Here is a 19,348-nt window from a genome sequence, read left to right as displayed (position 1 = left end):
TTTGTACACCCGACGGTATCTTCTTGTCTGCTTCTCCTTTGGTCGTTAAGGCAAAGAGAAAACCAGGGCAATAAAATGGATACAACTTTAAACATTCAGCAAAGACAACAACAGATTTGTTTACTTTGTTCAGCTCGTGTGTAAACACCAGAGGTACGGTAGAGTAGCTACTTATTAAAACAGGAATGGTAACAAGGAGGAGAAGACAAGCAGGGAAAATTGGAGAATAATGTAAGCAAAACAGATTGGCATTTTGCTGATTTTGCTGGGGGCAAAATCTGATGATGGGATAAATCCTTCATATCTTAAAACAGTCTTAAAACAGATCTCAACAAAATTAACCTACAGTATGGCAATTTTTTTACCTCCTTGTTTGAAATTCAACCTTGTCGTTATGAACCTGTTTGTTTTTGGAAAGGAGGGGGGCATATTATATATATTATCTGTTGACAACATTTCATGAATGAGACATGATGACCCTGACGGTAATCAGCTGAATGTAAAACCAACCACAAGCCTGCATCCATCCTGCATGGAAGGGGCTTTGAGGCCACTTTACCTTCAAGAATTAGATGATGTTGTTCCAAAAGAGAAGAACTGAATGACAAAAAAAATTATAAAAAGAATACAAATGAAAATACCCTGTCCCAAAATACCAAACAAATGTTAATATTAGACCAAAGCAACAACAAAAAAGAAGACAAGACCAAGAGCAAGCTCCTCCTGTTTGTCCATAAGTTGACTGTTTCACAAACACCTGACGGCAGGAGACAGACTCACATGGACGTGTTTGGCCATTTAGTTTGATCGTTAAGCCACAGATGATAGGTCAAAGTACCAGCTCAGCTGTCCCATAGGCAGCTCCAGTAAATTGCCAACCTTTTCCACAATCCCTCCCTTTTTACCCGTTTGTTATATCCAAAAAGTCTACCAGCATGCTTTTTCTCCCACACTGCTGGTGCAAGTTAAATATATCAGGTAAATATATACACAAAACCTAAACAATCATATGTGGGTCGTAAAGCAGATTAAAGTCTGACCATCAGGTCCTCTGTAATCCACAGTAGGTGGGTGTCACCTTGCAGGGTGAGAGAGGTAAGCCCAGCACTGACCCATGCCTCCATGTCCATGTGGTGTTAACTATGTGGGTGGCGGGGTGGGGTTGTGTTCTATACGTTTGTCTCCAGCCCATTCATGTCTATGGAGCAGTGTTCCTTATCCTTGTGCTCCCGTCTGTGGTGGGTGTGTTTCTTCTTCTCAGCTGGCCGGACCCCCTCCTCCAGCTGGATCAAACGGGCCACGTCAGGGGACAGGTGGTCCTGCTTGACCCCCGGTTGGGGGGGCTGGTAGCAGCCGTTCTTCTGGTTCTGGTAGGTCATCATCTGCTGGATGCTAATCATGGGCTTGGTCTCGCAGATCAGAGGCACCTGGTCCACACAACAGCGTAAGAACCCATCTGTGTGTTAGTCAGTTGTTACAAAGCATACACAGCCCATCTCTACCCAGAGTCAAGAAGTTTTGTTGACATGCTATACTGTTGTATGTCATGTCATGACTCATTTCACCAACTCTTCTCCACTTCAATAAAGTCCCTTTTACTAGTGTAGATGACAATATAAAGCTTCAAATGTGAAATGATTGATCTCAACTCACCTGCTCCCCCTCTTTCACAAAGTCTTTTCTACAGATGTGAGCCATAATACCCGTAGCCAAGGCGTCCCCCATCACGTTCACCATGGTGCGGAAACGATCCCTGGGACACAAAATAGAGGGTCAGTTTGGGGCTGCTTCCCAGCTACCTGAGAGTCACTCAGATGGGGCTGGGGCATCCATACATGTCCTGCCATCATTTGTGCCACATGATACTTTGACCCTTTCTGCCCCTTTTCATTTTATAAAGGTTCTTTTATTTAATCAATTCACTCAAAGACTCTTTACAAGCACTCTAATTGCTTGTAAACATATGTGCTTTGCACCTGTAATGGTAAGGCATTAAAACACACCACTAAGATGAAAGTGTAACATGAGCGTACTTACAAAGCCCAATCCACGGCAATGATGAGCGTGATGTCATCAGTGGGCAAACCCACTGATGTTAGCACAATCACCATGGTGACCAGGCCTGCCTGTGGAATTCCTGCAGCACCAATGCTTGCAGCTGTGGCCGTGATGCTATAAGAAAGATAAATTATTAATAATGGACCTTGACAATTTCTTTAATTCAGCACACACCTGAATAGTCTTTGTTGAGGTGAATGAGGACCAAAACCACTCCAGATTTGAATCTACAAAATGTGTGTGTGTGTATGGGAGAGAGAGAGCTAGCTACATATAATACTTATACAGCCACCACTCACATAAACACACATAGGAACATTGGCCCTATATGGGTGTCCTTTGTGGGATCTGGGGAAGTTAAGAAGCTAGCATGCTCAGATCAGCTGGGATGGAGTTTCAGAGGAGGAGTACACACAGATCCACCTCCACTGTGACAGCGCACCACTATACTACACCACACCAATCAAAATGGTGGAGTCAGATGGCTGAGCGGTGAGGGAATCGGGCTAGTAATCCGAACATTGCCAGTTCGATTCCCGGTCATGCCAACTGACGTTGTGTCCTTGGGCAAGGCACTTCACCCTACTTGCCTTGGGGGAATGTCCCTGTACTTACTGTAAGTCGCTCTGGATAAGAGCGTCTGCTAAATGACTAAATGACTAAATGTAAAATGCAAAATGATGCAGAGGCGTGATGAGGGACTAAGTAATGCAGGTCATATGGGTCTTACCGCCTGGGGATTAGGGACTGGGCACAGTCGGTGACCATGAGGATAGGTCTGCTTAATGTTATTACAATTTATCATGTCATTAAATCAGGAGAGCGCAATGGCATTTTTAATGGACCTGGGTAGAAACTGTTTAGCAGGAAATGGAGGATGGGCCTGTTTGTCTCTTCTGAACCACTCAGAGGGGGGTAGATTAAATGATGCTGTTTAGTCAGCTAGTGCATGTTACTGTACCTTAAATGACATGTCTCATTTCATTTTAGAATAGTAATTAATTCAGGTTTAAAATGAAAGATGCCACAGCAGATTATTTTATGTGGCACACTTAAGAAACAACATTTGTAAGTGCTTAAGTTTGGACTGGGGTTTAAAATGAACTGTGTACATGGGTACCTGATGGTGATGATCTGGCCAAAGTCCAGCTCATAGTTGTTGACCTGGGCAATAAATATGGCCGCCACAGCTTCATAGAGAGCGGTGCCGTCCATGTTGATGGTGGCGCCCACGGGGAGCACAAAGCGGATGATGCGCCTGTCGATGTGGTTGTTCTCCAGGAGGCACTTGAAGGTGATAGGCAGCGTGGCGGAGCTGAGAGATGCAAAAACAAGAACAAGAATCTCCATGTGACAAGTTTATCTTAGAACGTATTTAAGTTCAGAATTGCGACTGCAATCTCACACCTGGCTAATAATAATGGGTTACTCGGGTACAAAGACCAGTCCAATTTTCTGTTTGTAATTTGTCGTGTCTCGAGGAAGAAAAACAATCCAATGATATCAAAATCAATGAACCCAGCAACTGTTATTGTGAAATGGTGTCTGCATGCCCCCTGACAGGTCATCCGACAGGAGAAGTTCTCAAACGAGGGTTGGCCAATCACTCAGCCACATTCCTGGCATTTCAATTACAGGAAAACGAACATGACAAAAGCCTCATTCAGACAGGCATGACAGACTCCCACATAATTGGAGATTTCTTTAAAAAATATGCATTCTAATATTTACGCCGAGCCAGGGGGGTATTCCAGAAAGCACGTTATGCAACATAACGTAAGTTAACCCACCAGCTGATTCACAATGTTGCAGCAATTTACTGGCAATGTGTCAGCTGGGGAGTTAACTTACCCGGGTATGTCGCATAACCTGCTTTCTGGAATACCCCCTAGATGTCATCCTTGAAAGTGTCCACATAAGAAAGACCATGATCAACCCAAGATCAGCCCCATCAGTTCTGTTGGAGAAGAGATTGAGCCTCCAAACAAATATAGACCTAGTATGAGATGGGGCCTGGAAACACCCAGTGGGATCAGAAAATAAGGTAGGAGAGAACATGAAAAGGAAAGAGCTCTAAGGTGACCAGTGAGGGTGGGGGTGGGGGGGGGTGGTGGTGACAGTGTGAACACGGGTGAAACCTGGGTTAGATGTGGCCTTCACCTTGACGACGTGGCGAGGGAGATAAGCAGAGCCTGCAGGATGCCCCTGATGTAGACGATGGGGCTCTTCTTGGTGATGAAGAAGTACATAGCCGGCAGGATAAAGAGGCCATGCAGTATCAGGCCCATCACCACCGTGATGGCGTAGAAGCCCAGCTTCTTACCCATGGCAGACGGGTCATCCATCTCCAGGATCTTCCCGGCCACCAAGAACACGATGCCGAAGGGGAAATACCTGCCCGCGGGAGGACAGTAAGTCGTGTTTAGCTGACACCTCTCATCGTTAGTCAGAAGACAGCTTTTTAAAATGTTTTTTATTTCTAATTTTTTCTTTTTTTTTCTTTGACAGAATGAGGTTGAATGGGAGTCCCTATCCCTTTCATCCCCATTTTCTCTTAGCTGACAGTTAAATAGATGATTGTGTGTCATCTGAAGGTTTGATGTGGGTAGCTGTCACATCACACCTCTTACCAGATGACAATGGCCACAATCTTCAAGACGGCTTCATTCAAGCTCTGACAGAAGTTGACCAAGGCGCTGCCGTTGGGCCCCATTCTACCCAGCATGATGCCTGGAGAGATAGATCACAGAAGATATCAGGGATATTCACTTTGTTCACACCACGCAATCACACAGCCATGTCAACAAAAGGGTTGAGTGAGTAGTGAGTGACTGACTGATTCGGGCAGCGAGGGATTGTTTGAGTGAGTGTGTGTGTGGCTCCTCTCACCCATGGTGGCGGAAAAGATGACGATCCCCAGGACGTTCATGCCGTCGCTCGTGCCAGGGAGCGTACGCATCAGGATGTCCGGCGGCGGCGTCAGGTCCAGGGAGAAGTTCTGGATGTCGGTGCCGTTGTCGTCTTGGACACCGTAGATGAAGACCCTGCGCGTGGTGCTCTCTGTGAGGTCCTGTCCCACCGTAGGCTTGGGAGATTTCATGATGGGAATACTCTGGGTTCGGTACTACAAGATAACAGGGAGACACATCTCATTATATTGGATTGATGGAACCGTCTGTGTTGCAGTCACTGTGACAGTATAAGTACAGTTATACAGTTATTATATGTTATTATATGTTTAATGTATGCACATTGCTGCCACAGAAAATTACTTGTCTGTGTGAACTTTCATGGCGAATAAATCCAATTCTGATTCTACTGTAGTCAGTTGTAACAAGGTGATGTGTGAGTTATTTATATCGCACACACACACACACACACACACACACACTGCAAAGATTCTCCTTCAACCACCCTGTCCCACTATAGTATATGATAATTCTGTTCTTTTACCTGTTGAAAAGTAGCTTGAACCAGGTTGGCTGGGAACATGTTGCTGGAAAAGAAAATTTGAGAATTGTTATAATCCTTAACTGGATGAAGGGTTTAAAAAATGAAGAGGGTAAAATAAGAGGGTCAAAAAGCAATAAAGTTTAAATGCCTTCTAGAACTAGATTTTCTATCATTGCAGCCCAGAATGTTGCAAAAGTGCAGCTAGGAAACTTTATCTATCCAACACGCTTACTTGAAACATTTATTCATAGTGTTTCACAACTTCTTACATGTCCTTTTAGTAGTAGTGTCACAAAAAGTCTTTCTGATGTTGTAATCCCTGTGAATGTGTCCCTTCCCTGCATGTTGTGTTTGAGATTATTTTGTTCCACTCTGGCAGGGGACTGCACCCACAAAAGGGTTTGATATTGCTCTCATGGCTGAGCATGTTGTACTATACAGTCATGGCCATGAGTTTTGGCAATGAAAATTTTTGTGTTTTTCAAAGTTTGCTTGTTCAGTATTTGAGGAAAATGTTTTCACACGTTTCTATAGAATACTGGAATCACAATGAGGCACATTTCATATTTTTTAAAGATTTTTGGTGGCAAAAAAAAAAAATCTATATATGCAAATACTCCCCTCTTTTACAGCAGTCAATCTGCTCTTAAAATACAATAAGAATGATAGAGTGATTTCACCTGGCTAGAACTAGTTCACACTTTCCCCTGTGCTGATAATATGACTTACTGAAATTATGTTAGCAGTCATTTTGTGCCAAGACCCAGCAAGCTTTGCAAACACAAAATGTATGTCGCTCCCAAAACTTTTGGCCATGGCTGTACTCCACAGCAATTGAGATGCTATTTTTGCACATTATTATTTCTGTTTACCGTGCCTGGTTGTGAAGATGTTGCCAGTAAATACAGACCATTCCTTGATTCTGACTCCTGAAATACTCTAGAACTGTACTTCAGGTGCACTTCTTATCCTTGATCTGCTGTACCATCACACAATATATATATATATTGTATATACACAATTTGTACGTGCTTTGGATGAAAGCGCCAAATGAATAAAATGTAAACATAAATTTGGGACTTATTGAGAGAAGCATCTGGCATCACTTGATTTCATCAATCACGGTGCCTCAAGATCAACACTGTCCTCTGTCATTTGTTTCTGATGAAGTAGACCAGCTTGAATGATGGCATACAGTGTGATTGCTATTATTTTAGCCACTAGAGTTTTATGATTGCAAGTCCAGTAGATGCATGGATGAACTAGGTCCTTTAATGGACAAGTAAAACGTTGCAAGCCCCCCAATACATCGTTTCTCTGGTTCTTTGTGGCTCTGCTCTGCAGCATATGGTACTCAGCTGCTAAGGATAGATGAAGATGAAAGACAAGCCGTAATCTCCTCCTCTTTAACTCACACAATAAAGAGAGAGGAAGGAAAGGACTTGCTGTCTCGCCCGGTGGCACATAGCCACGCAAAGCTACATTCTTCCAACGACAGGTGGGGTTAGGAAAAATGTCTGTTCACCTGACAATACCTCAAGACAAGAATGTAATCTTCTGGGTGTAATAGGGTCTCCCACGTCTGGAACACTAATTCCACTAAATCCTGTGTTTCACAGTTTTTCTTCATATATTGAAAAGGTTGATACCACAGGTGTGTGGATATGCAGTAAATATCCAGGTTTTATAGAATATCAATTTGAACAATGTGGCGGACAAAAATTATATCCTGTTCGCAGATCAATTGTATTTTTAGACATACAGTAGATAATCCATACAGACCGTTAAAATGAGGACAGGAGTCAGTGATGACATAACGATTTTCATAGAAGCCTCACACTGTATTCAGTCAGTAGTAGGTTCTACAGCTCTGTTCTCCAGCCCAGTCTTTAACAGTGACTGTGAACAAAGCAGGCTAATGAACCATTGTTGGGATTAGAACTGGACAGTGCCTTATATGCCCATAATTGACTATGAGTGCATTAAAAACACACATACATACTGAAGTCATTATACTAAAAACACAAGTACAGGCACACGAGTGCACATATACACTGGCATGATAGATGGACCTAAAGGAGCTTTGCGAGATAAATCCTAAGCACAGCTGTGCACTGGAAAACACACACACACACACAGGCAGCACATGCATGCTACAATCCGCAGGTCAGCCTTGTGGGAGCTGCTGTGTAAGTACTGGATGTGCATCAGGAGTTTCAAATGTTCCCAGGTTTGAGTCATGGTACATTTGAGATATGAAGAGATCTAAATCACAATACAGGTTGGATTTTTGAATCAGTAAAATAATACAACCTAACCTGGTTAGGTCCCTGTTAGATAGTGTTTAGGACCAGAAGGGTCATGGACACGGCCATGCCCTAGTTTGTCCCTTGTGTTTTCCCTGTATTACCTGTCGGTCTCTGTGTGTCTGTGGTGTGCACGTGTCGGTCTCTCTAAAATCTCTCCCCTGGTTCCTAGCTCCACTAACAGATCAGCTCCTTGTCTGTAATAGCTTTCCATATGTACAGATGTTTTTCCCCCTTGTGTAGTCTTTGACTGATCGTTAGTCTGTTCTGGTTCTGTTCCTGTGTGAGTTGTCATTTCTTGTTCCTGTGTGAGTAGTGGTTCCAGGTGTGCTCCTGTCCTACGTGCTCCCCGTAGATTGTTTGCTGTTTGTATCTGAGGTTTCGTATCTTTTGTGTTAGTTAATACACCTTTGTGCCTTTTGATCCTACTGCATTTGGGTCCACTTGCTTTGCTCCCCTGACAGTGAGTCTGTAAATATGTGTCAACGCAGTGGGCCACTTCTCTAGTGCTACATTGACGGTTGTTGTCTTTGACCAAAGTTTAACCCCCCCTCCCAGCCTCTCCTCTCTCTCTCTCTCTCTCTCTCTCTCTCTCTCTCTCTCTCTCTCTCTCTCTCTCTCTCTCTCTCTGTCTCTATTTCACTGCCTCCACACCACTCCCAGGCTAATTAGCTTAGCTCAAAAACACCACAGGGATAGGATTTACCCTTGGATCTAACAACTTTCTGTGACCAAACATGACAGGGCTAGAACATCATAGAAACTATAATGATGGTGTGCAACAAAAACAGTACAACAGTGCAGGCAGGACACGGTCAGGGTGGGATGGATTAGGCTCCTACCGAATGAGATCCAACAGGGCATCAGCGGAGCTCATGATTGGCTTGCTGCTTTCCTCGGATTCCTCCTTCTGGGCGGCGCCACCTGGGTGGATGATGGAGACCATGACAATGCCAACCACCACCGCCACAAATGTGGTCCATAGGTAGTAGGACACGGTCATGATGCCCAGGCGGCTGGAGCACTTGGCATCTAGGGCTGCCAGCCCTGACATCAAACTGAAGGAGAGAGAAACAGACAGAGAAAGACCAGAGTCAGGGAGAGAATATAGAGAGGGACCATGCAGCTTAGAAGGTCAGTGAAGGTCAGCACTCAGAGCATCCCCACGGAGTAAAAAAGCACTTTATTATGTAGCTAGGACATGCTCTTCTTTGGTTGGCCAGCTGACCCTGGTCTCAAGCACATATTACATTGAGAGAGATACATTTTACATCAGAGTTTACTTTGGATTTTTCACCCCCTGAGGCTATTTCAACACTATACAGTTCACGAGGACGAGATGCTGAAATCCAATCAATTGTGCTCATGAATCATTTCTCTCCAACAACCTCCACAAAGTAATTATTTTTCTGATTGATCTGGTATGACAGGAATGTATGGCTGAGAAAGCAAGCTGCACCACATTTAGTTTAGCATGTTAGGCTTGAACGTGGCACCTGCCTCTCAGTGCAGGACTAAAAGACAGAACACTGAGGTCTAGGGGTAATGCCCTGCCGGCCCTCCACTGACCCTGTCATCATGGGTTGCCGAGATACATGTGACATGGTGAGCAAAGCCCTTCTTAAAGATCCATCAGCTTCTCGCATAATAGACAGGACTTCAGAGCAGCTGAACCGCTGTTTGTGGGCACAGAACAGATAGTAGGTTGGAGAGTTGTACACACAGGGCTGCAGGAGCTTTCTCTCCCATTGGCTGCTGGATAAGATGGCACAATTAGCATGCCTGGGATAAAAAACGTTTTTTAACTCTCCTACCCTGGCAGACTAAGGTTTCTCACGGTAATCTTACTCTCAGAAGCAACAAATATAAGATCATGTATGGCCTGGTGGATGGTTAATGTTGGTAACCTCAAGCAACCTGCTAGTAAACCAGAGAAGCCTCTTATGTAAGATGTTTCACCACAGATGTTTCTGAGCTGAGGCGTGACTGTCTTAAATTGTTTTATATTAGAGCGGACAAACAGACTAAGGAGACACCCTCACCCTCTTCACACTCAACAGTAATCCACATACACAAACACATACATGCACACACACGGTCCAGCCCTTGTGCATTGCCAAGGTCCTCACACACGCACTCATTAAGATCAAATCTCCCCACAATATGAAACTATGCTAGACAACTTAATCTTGCACTAGTGTAATGTAGCCCATAGATAAAAAATGTCAACATTTACAATAAAAACCATCCTTCACCAATCCCCTGTCCCATTTTTGTGGTTCAGTGCATCAATGCAGAGGAGGATACTAGACATGTGTATCACCATCTTATCTCTCATGACACTGGGCAGACCAAAACTACCCAGAAACCCTATTTAATCTGACTTATTGGCCAGCAAGTAGGATCAGTCACAGCCTTTTTCCACAGTTAATTGGCCACCTTCCGTCCCAGACTGCAATCTAAGATGTGGTGGCTGGCCAGGAGCCCTCCTGCTGAGTTTGCATTCTCACAGAGGCTGGGGAGGATTTTGGGAGACTTAAAGGCTCTGATCTCTGCAAACTCTTGGCAGCCCAACAGGAGTTGGTTGGTTGGCAATCACAGAGCGTAGTTTCCACGAAGGCCAGACGTACAGAAACCACAGGGGGGAACACAGGTAGGGAGGGGGGAGGGGGAGGGGGAGGGGGGAGGGGGGAATGCCAAGGCAACTACGCCAGTGTCGAGAAGCACAGCACTAGCTAAAAGCTGTTCTATAAATCTAGCTTGTGAAAAAAAATGTTTTACCTAAATGATTGTTTCTTTATTTTTTCACTGCTTGTGTGTGGGTTGAATTCAGTATCTAATACTAGCATGTATATGTCTTGAGGTAAAGTACTAAAATGAAACTACTGTGGGACTAAGATACTGTTAGGCATCATAATGGGTGTGTCTCCATTCTATTTTTGACAAACCTCCACCCTTAAATGCATCACATGCCAATCAATGTTTAAAACAACCTGCATAATTCACCTGTTTATATAACTAAGGAAATTAAAAAAATATCAGCCCTGAGAAATAATTGAGTTGGTCAAGCCCCTATATGCAGGACGCATCATTTGTAGAGATCTGCAAAATCCACATGTTGAGGATTGAGGAGGGGGGGGGGGTTCAAAGATAATAGTTGGCTCACAGAAGCTGGCTCACAGAAACCCACACAACTCCAAGTATTAACAGACGTTCACTGTCATTCTTCCTGTGTATACGTACACAGGAAGAACAATCTGTTAAGCAGCGCTATTAGGGATTGTTGTGACTAAATATTCAAAAGTTCATTTTAATTTCACGGTCAGGAGTGGCTATTGATCTTGGTTATCATTTTCTCTGGTTCAATTCGGGCTTCTCATTGCCGAACAAAACATCCTGCTCTGTTTGTTTGCATGTGTGACAGCAGCTGCACCGATGTCTGTGTGTTTGTGTCTTCATATGGACACATCCGTTTATGTGTGTGTGCGTGTGATTGGAGGGATTGGGCTGTGGTAGAGTATAGTAGGGATTGCACACACGCCATGTGAAACAGAGGAGGTCACCGTGTGGGTGACAGAAGGGCATGGGACAGCAGGAGTTTAGGGCTTACACTGCAGCACCTTTTCTGTACAAGAGCATCAGACTAATCCTACCTTGAGATGTGAGACTGTTTGTTTGGCTCCAATGGAGAGTTCTTGCTGTTAGGTGGTCACCAATTACACAGGTTAACGTCTGTGTTGTGGCTTGCTGATACATGAAGCCCATCGTCAAACTGAACATGAGATTTAGGTCCCTGAGGGACATGTGAGGGCAAATAATGTGTCACGCTATCCTTTGTAAATAGTCTTGAGTGACTTAGCCTTAGAAAGCTCAACAAGGCCGTATGTTAACTATGGTTTCACGGGGTCAGGAAGGTTTCTCAAGACCAAGGCTATTCATAGAATCAGTGCCATGTTACAATAGACTTCAAATGGGAACATTTGCAAGTGCTGAAGAGGACATGTGAGAGATGGGTGATGCGCTGTGCTGGTCCAGGCTGCACACACAGGGGTGAATGCTTGGCTGAATGACATTGCAACTCCTTTCTGCTGCCTCAACTGTGTGTGTCTCCGGTTCATGACTGTTCCCTGCTTAGATGATCTGCAGGGCACTGTGCAGGCAACATGTCTGTCTACACGGATTAGGATAAACAATTCTCTCTAAAGTCATGCTTATCCGACTTCAGTTCATTGTTTGACCAGCTCAGTTGAAGTAATAATCAGTCAGGATTTCTAGGCTTTACTCTTTGGAGGGTCAACAGACATATACTGTATTCACTGGGAAAGACTGCAGGCTTGGATTCAACAACAACAACAACTAATCTAGATATGAACCCACCCACAATTGAATCATAATTGTACATCCAAATGCAAAGCAACTCACTTCACTTAAACAGAGAATCTACAGTATATTAACCTACAAGGAACATCACTTAAAAGTGCAATTACATCCACCCACAAATGTAAGAATTGTACATCCACCTGACCATTTCAAACTCAATAAGAAGGTTCAGGAGGCAAACAGTCATCTCCACAGGGGCCAGGCATGGAGGGTGAGCAATCATTCTGACTGTAATGAGACAGCTTTTGATTTATCAAAACTATTCATATAAACAGAGACAGATAGATAGATAGATACTTTATTAATCCCGTGGGGAAATTCAGGTATCTCTCACAGCTCTCATACCAACAACAACCACAGACAATATGTCTGTGTTTTCTAACTTGTAAGTTGTTTAACTACATGCTCTTGTGGTTCTTCCCTTTGGCACTTATTTTGGTTGTTCACAATATGTGCTTCATGTTTTTGCTACCCGCAATGTTTTTGGGGCTATCTTGTTGTTATTATCAGTGACCTATGCACTTTGTAAAGCTCTCTCTTGGAAGTCGCTTTGGATAAAAGCATCTGCTAAATGAATAAATGTACATGTAAAACACGATACAATACAAACAGACAACACAACACAACAAGGCCATGTACAGAGTAGATAAGATAAAAACGTAGAACGTAGAGTGCTGAGCTGCCCGCTACGGAGGCTGCTGGACTGTCCTGCCAGGACACGGTGGAGGGGATGACCGACACCGCCCACGATGGCCGTTCAGAGAAATTATTTATCCCGGCCACACAGATTACATTGGGATTGTAATCAGAGAATAATGGCACCATCGCAGTATCCAACACAGATCAAGGGCGAAAGATAAGGCAAGAGTTTTTGGAATAATGAAAATATAATCCCCGCCACCACATGCTCTGTGTGAACTGTGAACTGAGCAGTGTGCCATTTCAAGTCCTCCCATATTAAACACTCCCAAATGTGCTTGCACACAGACACTGCAGAAACCTGATCATCTGATCTCCATGGATGCTTGGACATGTGGAGGCCTATGAACACCACAACTGGTAGGCATCCACCCGGTTCACCACAGCCCCAACTCTGGGACTGAGAAGATTAATGTCCATTCTCTTTACATCACTACAACTGGGACTGACCTTTGAACCCGTGGTCCCAACGGCAGGCCATGTCTGAAATAAGCAAGTCCAATATCTTTGGGACTACACTGTGATTGTGATTAGGTACATTGTACTGCATGCCCAAAAGAAATCTGGTTGTTTCCGGTCACGGACCTTGTAATCCCATCGATTCAGAAAACCAGTGGTAAATAGAATGTGAGCTGAGGAGGCAGCAGGGTTTGCTTGTGCATGACGTGTTCATGAGATAATCTGGTTTCTGCTGGGCAGATGGTGCTGGAAGAAATGGGGACAGACTACAGGCTTGTATGTCCACCAGATAAACCCTGGTCTACTGGCCGTAATCAGTAGCCACTCGGCCTTCCCTGCTTGCCTACCTGTGCATGGAGGACATTGAAATGTTATTTTCCTTTGTGGCTTGAACGAGAGTGAGAGAGCGAAAAGGAGAGACAGACTGGGTTTCTAAATCAGTCTTGATGTGGTTATGGATCGTATCCACAGGGGTAACGTCATTCCAGCAAGTCAAATCCGAATAGTTTCGTAGAACCTTCGTTCGTTTAACCCCCCCTCCCAGCCCTCTCTCTCTCTCTCTCTCTCTCTCTCTCTCTCTCTCTCTCTCTCTCTCTTCAGTAATTTTATTCCTTAACGTCAAACTCTGCCAGGTTCAAGTACATTGTTTGTCATCCAGCCTGCTTTTTTCTTGATCTGTTACATCTAGAAAGCCAGCAGGGTAGCAACAGTATCTGCCACCTCTCAAAGACACAGCGTGTATTCCATCCTAATCATTTGTCTGGCCGACAGGTGCATGTTTCCTGATTCAAATGGAAGTGGGGCAGATGAAGGCTGTTGAGCTTGGCTAGCCATGGCCTGCTGCCAGCATCCAGCATTCTAGATTAGTTGTAATTAACGTTGCTAACTCTCACGTGCCCAGCGGCCTCTGTAGCAGAGGGCATTGCGTGTACTCGTGTGAACTTCACCTGTGCATGTGTTAAACTCGGGGACTGGAGCACAGACTGATCTGACCTTAAACCGGAGGAGAGGCGGGGCGAAATGGAGGGATGGAGGGACAGAAATAACACTAGAATCGAGGGATAGAGAAAAAGGGAAATAAGGAGAGACAGGGTTAAAGGGAGAGACAGGAGGCAGAGGGGATCAACTTCTCATCCAGTCTTTGCTGTTGCATGGATTGTAAGTAGCTTATTGCACAAAGCGTCCTGCGTGTAATCAGTGTTTGCATGATTTGTTATTTAGTTATTTTGCATTGGACAGGACCAGCCTTGGGTACACAACTAGAAGCAGTCAAACCACTGGGGATTTGCCTCAAAAATAGTCAGCCAGGGAATGGGGCAGTATGTGTGCTTGCAAAACTACAACCAGCCATAAAAAGACTCCAGATTTTCAGCCTAACAGATAAAAAAAGGTTCCCCAAAATAACACTCATCTGGTCCCTGGTGCCAATCTCAACATATGCAAAAGTATCAGAATGTATCAGCCAACCAAAAACATGCATGTATGCATGGTATACATGTCATGTAATTCTTCTAAACTATATATTTACGTTTATAGAGGGTTTATAAATAGCTGAAAGAGAAGAGTGGATATGAAGTTTAGATCATTCCACAGATCTCATAACATTAAAACTGCATGCTGTGAGAGAATAACTCCATAATAACTCTAATAACACTGTGCAACCAGTAAGGGAGAGAAAAAGGATCTAAAGGTTGCATGCAGGGCTTCAACAACAAAGACAAGGACCACATTATTTTCGAGGAACTGTAGCTCAACATCTGGAGTAAAAACTTGGCATGCTCTTACAGTATTTAATCTAAAGGGTGACCTTTGGGGGTGGCAAAAAATGAATAATTCACCCGTACCTGGAAACGACCAGTGGCAGAATCAGCATTTTCAACATCCTCATAAGAAGCTCTCCTGGAAACTGGAAGTATTTTACCTCCTACATGGACACAGGGGAGAGTAAAATAAAACCAGTAAATTAGTGCTTTGGGTATGCATGTGTATATGTGTGTTAAAGACAGAGAGACACAGAGAAATAGGAAAGAGGACAGTAGTCCTGTTATTTCAGCAGACATCTGTACTAAAAAGCAACTGTGCAAGAACAGATCTATTTCTCTTTCACAGGGATACTACATGACATATACTATCTCTGTGTGCCTGTTCCTCTGCCCCCTGTCCATTTATCAGCTGTCCCTGTGACCTGACATCTTCTGGGACCTTCCTAGAACCCTGTGTAACTTTCCAGCTGGTCACATCAACACCGGTGATGAATGTGCATGTAATGACATATGTGTATTGATGGTACCAGACTTTCAAAAAACAAGCAATAAATCATCTTTGCAGAGGTATTTCGGAGTCATCGCCAACATTGTTTAGTTTGTGTCAACCCAATCCCTCCAGGTTGTATCCAGTGGGAGGAGCTGGGTGTTTTCTCAGTTGTGCACAGTTAACGAATAAAGACCTTTCAATGACTCAACATGCAAAAAGTAGAAATGCAAGAGAAAAGTAATACATCTAAGGGTGTTGTATTAGGATTGCCTGTATCAATTGTGGTATAGATTGTTGATATAATCTGCAAGCACCAGATGTAAACTATTTTTTAATTGGACACACAACAGGAAGGAAAGGTTGAAGGTATTGTAGCTGCTCTTTCTCCCCAAGTTGACTGAAACATGCCGAGAAATTAAATATGTGTTTGCCATGCAGTCTTTATTCCTATATCTAGTTTCTCATTGGAAAAGTAATTGGACCCTAGGCACAGCTGATATCCACAGACTGATTAGCAGTACTGGGGTCCCTCTGACAATTGATTGAACTGAATAGAAATTATTTAACTGAAGGATTACCTTCTGAATCTCTCATCAACTAATTGCCTAGCCAATTTGCAGGGTAAGGTTGGTGATGCATTGTGGGATGTGTAGGATGGGACATTAGATTCTGGGGAAGAAGAAGACAGTTGCCGAGAGTGAGTTACGAGGGGGAGGGGAAGCAAAGGAGAGCTGAGGGAGACAGAGGGAATGTGAATAAAAATAGGAAAGGACAGTTGAAGAAGTGGAGGAAGGAATAGTCAACTGAAAATAGAGTAGAACAGTAGCTAGCAATCATGGTAACAATGATTGGTGAGGACATGGGGATGATGGAGTGTGTGATTTAAATGACAGAGATCATGTCACACAGCAGCAGAAATCTGACCCTAGCACCTGCTAACAGAGTAATTGTGGCACCTCACTGCACCAATTATGTCCGTTTGGGACAAATATTAATTAAATTGGTCTAACTCCAGAAGGTTTAAGATTATTTTTTTAATTTTTTTAAATGACCAGTGTGGTCATTCAAGCTTAAACAATGGTTCTCATACTGAGGCAGGAATAAATAACTCCACTTTGTAGTTATGGAGAGACCACAGTCGTCGGGGAAAAAATCATCGCCCGCCATTCTGCCATTGGAATCCTTTCTATCTTCCCATCTGTTTACTTCTTTGTTTGTGTCACGTCAACTTCAAAGAAAATGACATTCCAGAAGGATTCTTTTTTGAGCTCTTCAAAGCTAACAGAGGAACATGTTCTCAGAATATATCTAAGATTAGAAGAAAAAGCATGCTTTTGTTCTTTATTTTTCCTCTCAGTTGGCAGTGTCACAAGCAGGCGTGAGCTGCTATTGAAAGTCCTGGCACTCTGGCGCCTGGTTCCTGTCTTTTCATCTCTACTGGGGCCTTGAACAGATGTATTGCACTCCTGTGTTTTTCAAAGTTGAAAAACACAATAGTCTTATAATTTCAATGTACTACATGGAATCCAGGCATATTATTCTTTTGTATTACAGATTTCCTCAATTGCGTTGGCTCATTTTTGGAATCGTTTACATTCTGTTTAATGGGACATCACAACTGTATGTCTGTAAAAGGTAGTTTCTCAACCAAAACATTTTATTCATGCTTCAAAACCTAGTTCTTGCATCAGTGAATTGGCCAATGCCACCAACATTTTAAGTTATTTTGTCATTGTGTGAGCCGTACTGGTCAAAATGTTTAGATGTTTTTTCACCATGGACGTCAACCATGGAAATGTTTGTTGTAAACAAATTTCATTTTGTTTCTACTTTTTTTGTTCACACTCAGATTATTGTACTATTCAATAAAGTCAGGGTTGTTTAGCTGAATGCTATTGTGCATCACAGTGAGCTTTTTAGATAACTGTTGCTACAAGTTTACTGGAAAATGTAAATTCTTTACAATACTGTAGTACACAGAAAAAAATATGTATTTTGTATGTATACAGTACATTTGTTTCTGTAGAAATGTGTTACATGCTAACAGAATATTCACATTTGCATGCACATTTTTACACATCTTACATGTAAAGGCACATTGAGTGAACAGAAAATTGCCACAAAATGACATCAATGCAAAAAAAAGGAGAAATAAATGGGTTAATTGGTAAAATTGTCATTCCTATTTCATTACTATGTCACCTGGAAGGTAATCTGACAATTTGGCAGACATCATCAACATTCCATGTTCATTTTTGGGGAATATACATATATGTCTGACAGATTTAGATTATTGAATCACTGTAATCATTTAGCATGTGATGGCTCACACAATGAAAGAATGTTCAGAAGTTGTGAAGAGTATGACTGTCACTGAGAATCAACACATCAGTTTTGATCAGCATCCATGTGCATGTAGTTATTTTGCCCAATTGTAGACAATTACACTTACTCTTTTGCATACATGCCAAAACGTGCTTAAATAATAATAAATCTGGTGTGAACAATAAACTAATTGTTCAGAAATTTGAATTTCTTGTTTGGAAAAAAATCATTCCCATTCGAGAATTGAATCAAAGCGATTGAGAAAAACTGTAATCCATCTATACTTACAAGCCTTTGAAGCTCATTATGAGGTTACATAATTTCCCAATATATAGAAAAGATTTAAATGTACATTTAGGCTGCCTCACTAACATGCACCAACACACACATATATTGTCAAAAAGAGGAAATTATTTCATTTATCATTCAAGTACTCTCAGCCAAGGAAGCCTGTCAATATGACTGATCCCTAATCTCAAGCGAAAGTTGCTACACAAATATTTTATGCAGCTTTGTCTGAGTCTGATGTGACGTGCTTGGCATTTGGAACAGACAAATCAATAAACTACTGCATTCTGCCTTGTATCATCAATCTAAGCAAATGTTGAGCACATGTTGATATAATAAAGGCAGTGTTCTCCAACTGACATCTTGTGTCTAGTTCCTAGTGAAGACCAAACACCTGAGGTCCAGGATGTAACACACCCTTTAGAGAACCCTGTGCTCTACAGGGTGAGGTTGTTCAACCACAGAGGGTGTGAAGACGATGCAATCGTACTGGAAGGATAATTATAGCTAGTTTGAGGCACAGTGAAGGCTGGTTTGCTACCTCGTAAAAAAAAAGGGACCAGGAGAAGACAATGAGAAGAGGTGGAAATTGATCAACTAGGATGCCATTATAATTTCCAGGTGAGGGACAGGTGGGTCTGGGTCTGGGTCAGGGTTTGGGTCTGGGTCTAGAAAGAGGGGAGAGCTGTGTAAGGGTTGGGATGAGGAGAGGGGAGACAGATGAGGGACTGACCTGCTCAGAGAGCTGCTTTCCCCTGAGGAAAAAGCCCAGTAGACAGCCGATAACCACGGCCAACACGGACAGGATGAGGAGTCCGTTCTGCTTGCACACATTCTTCACCCGCCCCCAAACTTCATCCAGTGCCACGGCCATTCTGGTCCTAACCTCACAGACACCCCCTCAGTCCAGCCGGGCAACCTTGCTCACTCGGCCATAGAGAGCCACAGACTCAGACAATGGACGGATGAATGGAGAGGAAGTGAGGGAGATATAGAAGCCCGGTGAAGATCAAAAGAAAGACAGAAGGATGGGGGGGACGAGGGAATAGAAGACCCAAGACAAATGCAAATGAGGGGAAAGTGAAGAATGGAATACAAAATCAAAAGAGGGAAAAAAAGGAGTGAAA

At 43.2% G+C, this 19,348-nt stretch overlaps 1 protein-coding gene across 2 annotated transcripts; it reads right to left on the bottom strand.

Annotated features, from left to right (window-relative positions):
* Positions 1-1,169: 1,169 nt before the first annotated feature.
* Positions 1,170-19,095, bottom strand: slc1a7a (solute carrier family 1 member 7a). 2 transcript variants are annotated; one of them, XM_067252489.1, is made up of 11 exons: positions 18,955-19,095; positions 15,200-15,279; positions 8,660-8,875; positions 5,512-5,554; positions 4,948-5,182; positions 4,689-4,788; positions 4,219-4,452; positions 3,179-3,373; positions 2,038-2,172; positions 1,649-1,753; positions 1,170-1,428 (listed from the first exon to the last, which is right to left on the bottom strand). In XM_067252489.1, the coding sequence occupies exons 1-11, from the start codon at positions 19,093-19,095 to the stop codon at positions 1,170-1,172; spliced, it is 1,743 nt and encodes a 580-aa protein (XP_067108590.1). The 2 variants fall into 2 exon arrangements, with proteins under 2 accessions (XP_067108590.1, XP_067108592.1); XM_067252491.1 differs by having other exon boundaries at positions 1,170-1,427; positions 1,654-1,753.
* Positions 19,096-19,348: the final 253 nt, after the last annotated feature.

Source organism: Osmerus mordax, chromosome 16 (assembly GCF_038355195.1).
Source record: "Osmerus mordax isolate fOsmMor3 chromosome 16, fOsmMor3.pri, whole genome shotgun sequence".
In the NCBI taxonomy this organism is placed as follows: Eukaryota; Metazoa; Chordata; class Actinopteri; order Osmeriformes; family Osmeridae; genus Osmerus; species Osmerus mordax.
This window is presented reverse-complemented; position numbering and strand designations above follow the sequence as displayed.